Source organism: Micropterus dolomieu, linkage group LG07 (genome assembly GCF_021292245.1).
Source record: "Micropterus dolomieu isolate WLL.071019.BEF.003 ecotype Adirondacks linkage group LG07, ASM2129224v1, whole genome shotgun sequence".
Lineage (NCBI taxonomy): Eukaryota > Metazoa > Chordata > Actinopteri > Centrarchiformes > Centrarchidae > Micropterus > Micropterus dolomieu.
This window is the reverse complement of record NC_060156.1, coordinates 11,749,680-11,758,084: the sequence shown is the minus strand read 5'-3', so window position 1 is coordinate 11,758,084 and position 8,405 is coordinate 11,749,680. Positions and strand designations below refer to the sequence as shown.

The 8,405-nt window shown below is 40.8% G+C and overlaps 1 protein-coding gene across 2 annotated transcripts in view; it reads right to left on the bottom strand.

Annotated features, from left to right (window-relative positions):
* myo10l3 (myosin X, like 3) overlaps window positions 1-8,405 on the bottom strand; it is a 60,441-nt gene that overhangs the window by 21,659 nt on the left and 30,377 nt on the right. For both annotated transcript variants that reach the window (XM_046054823.1, XM_046054822.1), the window contains 7 exons: window positions 7,156-7,302; window positions 5,693-5,793; window positions 5,233-5,299; window positions 4,514-4,606; window positions 3,234-3,302; window positions 1,284-1,366; window positions 1,060-1,168 (listed from right to left, as the gene is read on the bottom strand). In XM_046054823.1, the coding sequence (XP_045910779.1) occupies window positions 1,060-1,168; window positions 1,284-1,366; window positions 3,234-3,302; window positions 4,514-4,606; window positions 5,233-5,299; window positions 5,693-5,793; window positions 7,156-7,302 (669 nt within the window). The remainder of the gene's footprint in view (window positions 1-1,059; window positions 1,169-1,283; window positions 1,367-3,233; window positions 3,303-4,513; window positions 4,607-5,232; window positions 5,300-5,692; window positions 5,794-7,155; window positions 7,303-8,405) is intronic.

Below are 8,405 nucleotides of genomic sequence, written 5' to 3'. Positions count from 1 at the left end.
TGTGTGTGTGTGTGTGTGTGTGTGTGTGTGTGTGTGTGTGTGTGTGTTTACAGGGCACCGGTGGAGGAAATATTAAGATCATTTACTTATAGTAAGTAAAAGTATCTATACCACAATCTGTCTATTTAGTCCAGTTAGATTATTTTCAACCCATTTGTGACAGAAAGTCTACGAAGTGACTCAAGCAATCAGATTAATGTATTGGAGTAATAATTAAAACACTTATCTCTAAAATGTTGTGAAATAAAAGTACCTTAAAATTATATTTAAGAACAATACTTGAGAGAATACTTGACTACTGTACTTTGATTTTCCACCACTTTTGCAGGACCCCTTATAGAAGAAATTTACAGACCCCGCTTAAGTAAAAGTACCATAAAACAACACGAAATGAAAATGTAAGTATTGTTGACAAAATGTATCAAAAATGTACAGATTAAATGTGTTACTTTCCATTGCTTAAAGAGTATTACTCAGTCCATATTTACCTTAACTCACACACACATAAACCCATGCGTATACACACAATCAGAGGACCCTTGAACTTCGCAGGCTATGTCAGACTCGCTCTCCTCAGACAGTCTGTCTCCAGCGAGGCCTGGACTGGCAGAGCAGAGCAGAGCATGATTGGCCCCTGGTTGGCCCCTCTCTGCCCAGCCATCAACCCTAATCCCTTGGCTTTACGAACTGCAGGCCAGGGCAGCCTGCCAAATCCTCCCCTGCTCCTTCTCTCCGCACTGCAGTTAGGACATGCTAAGCTGAGCCCTCCACTGTACCCGCTCCATCTCCACAAGCGCATTTTCCATACATCACCCATGATTCTCTGCAGATCAAATACACTGCATTCTCCTTCCCCCTCTGTGTCTCCTCCTTTTTCTCTGTGCCCCTCCCCCCAAGTTCTCACCATCCCAAGGAAATGAGCCAGAAGATAAGGGTTAAGTGATCAGAATATATGCAGCAACACATGGGAGACACTCGTTGTCTGTGTGATGACACAATCATACAATCATGAGCACTGAAATAGGAGTGATGGTTGGTTCATGGAAGCTTTGTTCTCACCCTGAACTGAGAGCTGACTGTGGGCTTGCGTCGGGCCGTGCCCATCTTTAGGGTCTCGTCTCCACTTCTGCTACCGACGCGCTCAAAGAGGTCGTAGATGAAGTCAAGCCTGCAGGCGCACAGTGCAGGACAGGGAAAATGATTGTAAAAGCTTGTATATGAACTCATATGAGTCATACAGGTGTGTGTTCAGCATGCAGGGGACAAGCATGTGCTGTGTTTACCTGCTGTCTTTCAGAATAAACAAAATGTCATCTCTGAAGGTGTCTCTGTTCTTCTCCAGGATCCCACGCACATCATAAAGCACCTAAGGTAGTAAGAACAGAGTGTGTTAACATTTGAGATTGAGTTACAGCTAAACATATCATTAAGACATTTTAAAATAATACATGGTGACACCTATTTATTGTTTTTATTGTCAGGGGTTCATGATGCCCAATCACAGAGATATTTGCTATTGTAACGTAAAGGAAAATTTTGAACTATGAATTGGTATATGAATGAACATAAGTATTGCAGCAAAAGGAGTAGCATTGTTATCACAGTACTTGCTAAATTGCTCTCAGAAGTTCCGTTGATTCAGACTATTTGTATGCAAAGGTGGTAATACAGACCGAAAATTTTAATGCTTCGATGTTTAATGTCAATATCCTGGAGGATCATTACCCAGACTGGGTGATTCATGTTTTCATGATGAGAACATTCACACCTATGTGCACAAAGTGACATGAGAGGGGACTGTAAATGCATATTTGAGTGCTAGGTTTTAACAAAGACCAGGGGGACGGGCTTTTGAAGTACAGCAGAGCGTGTGTGTGTTAATGCAGTCACCTGTTGAGTTCCATACGGCCTTCATCTTAGCAACACGGTACTCCTTTGCTCACCCTGACCGACAGCAATGCATTCAGAGTCTGTTTGTTTGCGTGTGTGAGAGTGTGTGTGTGTGTGTGTGTGTGTGTGTGTGTGTGTGTGTGTGTGTGTGTGTGTGTGTGTGTGTGTGCAAGAAATAGTATAAATAGAAATAATACCAAAATACATGCTGTAATCTAATCACAAATGCATTTGTGTACGTGTGAGCTTGTATTCACAGCTGTGTGTGTGTGTGTGTGTGTGTGTGTGTGTGTGTGTGTACTATAATCCAATAACAACCCCCATCCTCAAGCCCCAAGCCCCAAGCCTTCAGGCTCATGGGGAGCCATGAGATCCAAACTTGACAACACATGTATTTAGGAAATCTACGCTCCATTCCTCTCCCATTGGAATAGACGCACATACAAAAGGCCCTCTGTGTGTCAGGGTCAGTTAACTAAGACAGCTAACTAGGATGGTCTCATGATGGCACTGAGAAATGAGTTTGTCAAGAGGAATTGCACAGTTTGAAAGTAAAATCTTGCAGGTGGTGAGTGCGCGTTTCATGCACACAGTAAAAAGTCCATCTGCGACGCACATAACTGTTTATATTTGACCTCTGAGTTTACAAAGTGTGATGGGTTTTTTTTTTGTTCATGTCTGACAACGAGAGACTTCATTTAAATCGACTGCAATTCTCTGGCACCACAAGGATAATTATATCTGCAGGAGGATGCTACTCTTTCCCTCAACTGAACTCACGGCAGCGTTTCTGATAACAGAAGGAGCTTTCAGAGAGGCGACTAAACTCTCCAGAGACACACACTGAAGAGAGAGAGAGAGAGAGAGAGAGAGAGAGAGAGAGAAACAACTGGTTTGCCTGCTTGCCCTCTCTGGACCAAGTCATTACCATAGACATCCATGCCAGGCTTGTGACTGAGCAGCCACACTCACACTGAAGAGACCTTGTCTAAGGCAGGATTCATAAGGCCATTCTTTATCAAGGCGAATCTTTCTACCCCTCCGCCCCCACACACACCAACCCTCCTGCTCTTTCCTGATCTCTCTTGCCTTTCTCTGCCCTTCCGTCAAGAGTAACCTCTGCCATTATGTAAGCAAAGGAAGGAGAGGATGACGGTGAAGCAGTTTCTCCTGACTCAGCAGGGGGAAAGACAGCGAAGGAGGGGAACAACATCAACATGCTGTAGGAGATTTCAGCAGAGACGGTCCTGATGCCCATCCAACAACTTCCTCACTTCCCCAACTTTCTCACTCAGGGAGGAAGGGGATGCTCTGTGTCTGTGTGTGTGTGTGTTGTTAATTACCTCTCCAGCATAGTGCTTGATGCCAAACTGGTGGTCGTTCACTCTGGGCTTCACGTAGTACGGGTTTGTCTGAGGAGAAAAGACAAAGAGACCAGTGACTCTTAGAAATGTCTACTTAGTAATAATCAATTGACGTAGTACTGGCACGCTGAGACCTCCAAGACGGAGTACAGAGGGCAGCTGAAAGGTCAGTAACACATCTACACATATAGGGCTGCAACTAATTAACGTGTTTTTTTTTTTTAATAAACAGATGGAATATTAGTCTAAATGATGTCAGGGTCTCTAACAATGTCTTGTTTTGCCTGACAAACAGACTCAAAGATGATTATAAGAACTGATTTTTGACACATGTATTACAACCTGAACTGTACACATGGGAAAAATCCAGGGCAGCTTTTCTGCACTACTTTGACACAAGATAAATGTTGGTTGATGTATTGCTTTTTGATACCTGCCTTGCCCTCAGTAGAGTTTTAGTTCATTTCTTTCTCTGAGCCTATTTTCTTCCATTCAATGGATACTTCAGTTTGGTAAGATTGCTTTCTTGCTTTGATGTTACATTTGTAGTGAGCATGTTTCTTGACTAAATATTATACTAAATAATTATACTATTATACTAAACTATTAAAATGACTACATTAATTTACAATTATATAAAACATAGAAAAACTACAAATCCCCACATTTGAGAAGCTCAAACCTTTGGCATTTTTCAAAATTGTTGATTAATTGTCTCTTGATCAACTAATCACGTAATCAACTAATTATGTCAACACTAAACACAGCCTACTCTCTCTCTAACTTCTTTCGTCTGTGACCTTAAAACTCAACATATGCTTCGGCAGCCACGGCAGACACCTCAGGGAGAGATCATGCAGTTCTTTGGTCTCACTTTGTAATTCTCCTGTATTTTCCGTCAGCCACAGAAAACCCCGTTGGGTTTACTGAGGGCAGTCTTTTCTCTTGCACACAATGCTGATCAGACCTGGAGAATGGCTGATCGCATTTCAGCATTGTTTAATTTGCATGTGAGAGAGCACGGGGGCGTGTGCAAGTGCTGCACAGACGTTCGATGCTGCATCAAAGGCGAGAGTTCATCAGCCAGGAGGGAGGTTTAACTCGTTGAGATTGTGTCTGAGCTGGTGGGTGGTGACGACTTTGGTGAAGGGATATGGGCCATTTTTATGTCTTTGTGAGTATCGGCCCGGGAGGGATAGGGTGCTGCATGCGTGAAAGATGTACTGTATGGAAGTTTTCACATGTGCGTGTGGACTCACTGCGTGTCGGCTGTGCAGTTTCTCCAGAAGGGTGTAGTCCGTGCCTTTGGGGAAGCGGCTCTCCTCATTGATAAGAGCCAACATGCCCAGTTTCTAAAGGGAAACCAGACAGAGGAGCAGGACAGAGTGAAACACACATCATTCATGATGGAACTAGTTATAATGGGGCACATCTGGCTGCTTTTATTATAACAATGTGTCCAGGAAACAGCATAGTAATTCATTCAACTTTTTCTTTTATTTATATAAAGAAGATTCACCGAGCAGGCACAATGTTACTAATAGAGCGCAAATCATCTTATAGAGGGCTATCAAGCTAAATCTAACGGACAAAATGGTTGTAGTGTAGTCTTTCTGCTTTCTATATAACTTTTTTTAGAGAAACTTTTTTTAAACTTTTTTAAAGTTTGTCATTTTGACCCAGAAACCTTTCAGACACAAGCCCACCTCTGTAGAAGCTCAGTTTTAACCACCAGGACAACTATGGTGATAAATTAACACAAATTGTCCTAATGCTTCACTTCAACCATACCTCCAACCACTGACTGGTGTGCATTACTGTGCACACAACATGCAAACTGAGACTATGTAATGACAGAGGAGGAGATGGAGGTCAATGTAAGCACAGTGTGGCGTCCTGGTCAGAGAGCTCTGGCTGGTGGTTAGCGGTCGATCCCGGTGGTGACTGCTCTCTTGGGGTCTGACTGACAGTCTGTTACCTTTTCTATGAGATCCAGACACTCTGCGTTATCCATCCAGTCTATGGCCTCCCACTGGATGCCCTCCCTGTGTGAGGACAAAGACACACACACACACACACACACACCATGTATATATATATATATATATATAAATATAAACCACTAGAAGACACAATGGCTGTATTGTCCAGCATGAACATGTGATGAAATGAGCCATGTCCAAGCTGCTGGTCCATTTTACAAGAAAACAACTGTCTGGGGGAGAAACTGAGCCGATTCCAAACCTCTGGCAGTTTGCCTATATTGCCGTGAGGAGGCCGAACCCCCATCCCCAGTCCTATCTGTCTGTGGATGTGCTGTCTCCAGCACATGAAAAAACTTGTTTTACTTTCAATATATCCACCAGCATACAAGCCCAATCTGTAGAAATGGCTCTAGTTGTTAAACATATTAAATATAACATATTAAACATGTTTACCTGTTGTACTCCAGCTGTTCCAGCGAGAAGATGTGCTTGTTGAAGTACTCCTGGAGTTTCTCGTTGGCATAGTTGATGTTAAACTGTTCAAACCGGTTCACCTACAAGACGGAAGATTTCAAAGCAGTCAGTTCTGTAGGATTCCCTTTCAGACATGTTTTAGGGCATATGACAATACTCTACTTTAATCATTTGTTTTTTTCCCCCCAAAGAATTTAAATTACCTTGTTAAAAAATATTTAAATCACATGTACTCCATCTGCCTCATTGAACAAGCGATGACAAGACACTTCACTAAGAGCTTTAAAGTTTTAAATGATGATTTTAAAGCCTCTCAAAGCAGTTAATGTGGACGCAGCTTCATGTTTTATTAAAATATATGAGCACAGAAGTATCGCCCGTCCACTGCAAACCAGTAAGAACAGCACACAGAAACAAGGAAATACTCAAATCTCTCATGTGAAATACTGTATCTCACAAAAGTGAGTACACCCCTCACATTATTCTAAAAATTTGATAACAGTGTAACAGTGTAAATTTGCTGTCCCCTCAAAATAACACAACACACAGCCATTAATTCTAAACCGCTGGCAACAAAAGTGAGTACACCCCTAACAATTATTTTTTCAGATCTTCAGAGAGTTCTTTGCCATGAGCAGAGGTGGAAAGTAACAAATTGCATTTACTTGCGTTTTTTTGTGTACTTGTACTTTTTTGAGTCGTTTTTATAATCTGTAATTTTACTTTAAGTATGTTTTCTTTAAATTATTGTACATTTTAAATCACAGCCAGTTTTATGCAAGATCCATGCAAAAATAGCATATCATGTCTTATTAAGAGGAGCCAAGCTCTCCTTCAGCAAAGTATTGTGTCCCTATGAAATCGCAAAAGACTGCGATTTAATTAAATAAGTATAATAAGTAGGCCTTTAAATAAGATATTAACTTAATATAAATTATTTATTTTAGGAGGTTAAAAAGTAACTACGTAATGTTTACTCTGAGTAACTTTTAAATGAGCTACTTTTTACTTTTACTAGTAGATTATATGTTGAACTTCCAGTGACCAGTATGAGGGAGTGTGGGAGTGATAACACCAAATTCAACACACCTGCTCCCCATTTACAGCTGAGACGAGTCACATGACACTGTGGAGGGAATATGGCTAATTGGGCCCAATTTGGACATTTTCACTTAGGGGTGTACTTACTTTTGTTGCCAGCGGTTTTGATATTAATGGCTGTGTCACGTTTTATTTTGAGGGGACAGCAAATTCACACTATTATACAAGCTGTACACTCACTACTTTACATTGTAGCAAAGTGTCACTTCCTCAGTGTTGTCACATGAAAAGATATAATCAAATATTTACAAAAATGTGAGGGTTGTAATCACTTTTGCGAGATACTGTAACTGTTACAACTTTAAATTTAGGATTATGATTTATTTGCTTTTTATTTTCACCTCAAAGTTCTCGAAGCCGAAGATGTCCAGGATTCCGATGGACTTGAAGTTGTCTTTGCCTTTAATTTTCTGGTTTATCCTCATTATGATCCAGGAGAAGCACTGAGAATAGAGTGCCATGGCAACTGAGTCTCGCGAGTCCACAGCCTGCAAATCACAAAACGAAGAGAACAAAGAACAAAGTTTACCATGGATGAAGTCAAGAGAGAGGAAACTTTGCAGACTGTATACTAAACACAACATACAGTATATCACCATATACATTTCGTCAGTTCTATCAGATGGTGGTTACAGCTGTTTGATGGGTGTGTGAGGCCTCAGTGGTGTGTCTATAAAACAAATAGTGGTTTGGAGACAAAGGTGTGTTATGTCAGTGCCTGCCTGCAGGCAACAGGTAAGACAATGTCTGTTTTCACAACAGACAGCGTCCTTTATCGCCTACATATCTTAAGAGTGATGCACTGCAGGCAGTTTTTGTTGTATTTAAAAATATTCAGCAAAAACAATGACAATTCAGAGTAATATGTAAACATGAATTCTTAGACGATTGCCTCCAGTTTTATTATCTTTTTTTTTTAAAACCCTGCACAAGGAAATGACACCTATGCTGTTTTACCTTTTTTTTCACTTCCCACAGAGATAAAAAGTTCATACAGCCCAAATGGGGCATAATTAAACAAGGCGCACTGAGGCAGTGTTGGCAAGTATACAGACATTTCGCTAAGAACACTATAATACTAGCATTTTGAATGCAGGACTTTTACATTGTTGTACTGGTGCTGTTACTTAAGCAAAAGATCTGAAAACTTCCTCCACCAGCGGACACAGGACAAACACTATTTATAAGGCAGAGTTTGTTAAAATAGTATCGTGCATATACATACTGTATATATATTTTTCTTTTAGTGTATTTTAACCTGCTGGGATTACTACACCATTGGGATTTTTATTTACATGCAGAACATGAGTGGCAGAAAATTATAAAGATTAAAAACTAAATCGACAGATGAAGACCATGCGATGTGGTTGAAAGCTTCCAATGTCAGGAATTAGCTGTCAAACACAAGCTCAAACTCATAGATGAGAAGTCCTAGAGATGCTTAAAATCATGGAAAGTATAAACATCTACAGATCCATGATAACCGAGCAAACATCAACCTGCTGAGGAAGACCAAGTGACATACTCAGAAGCTCCAGGAAAAGTAAGTAAGTGGACGTTATAATTGTTTAAAGCTATCTTAATCGTACAC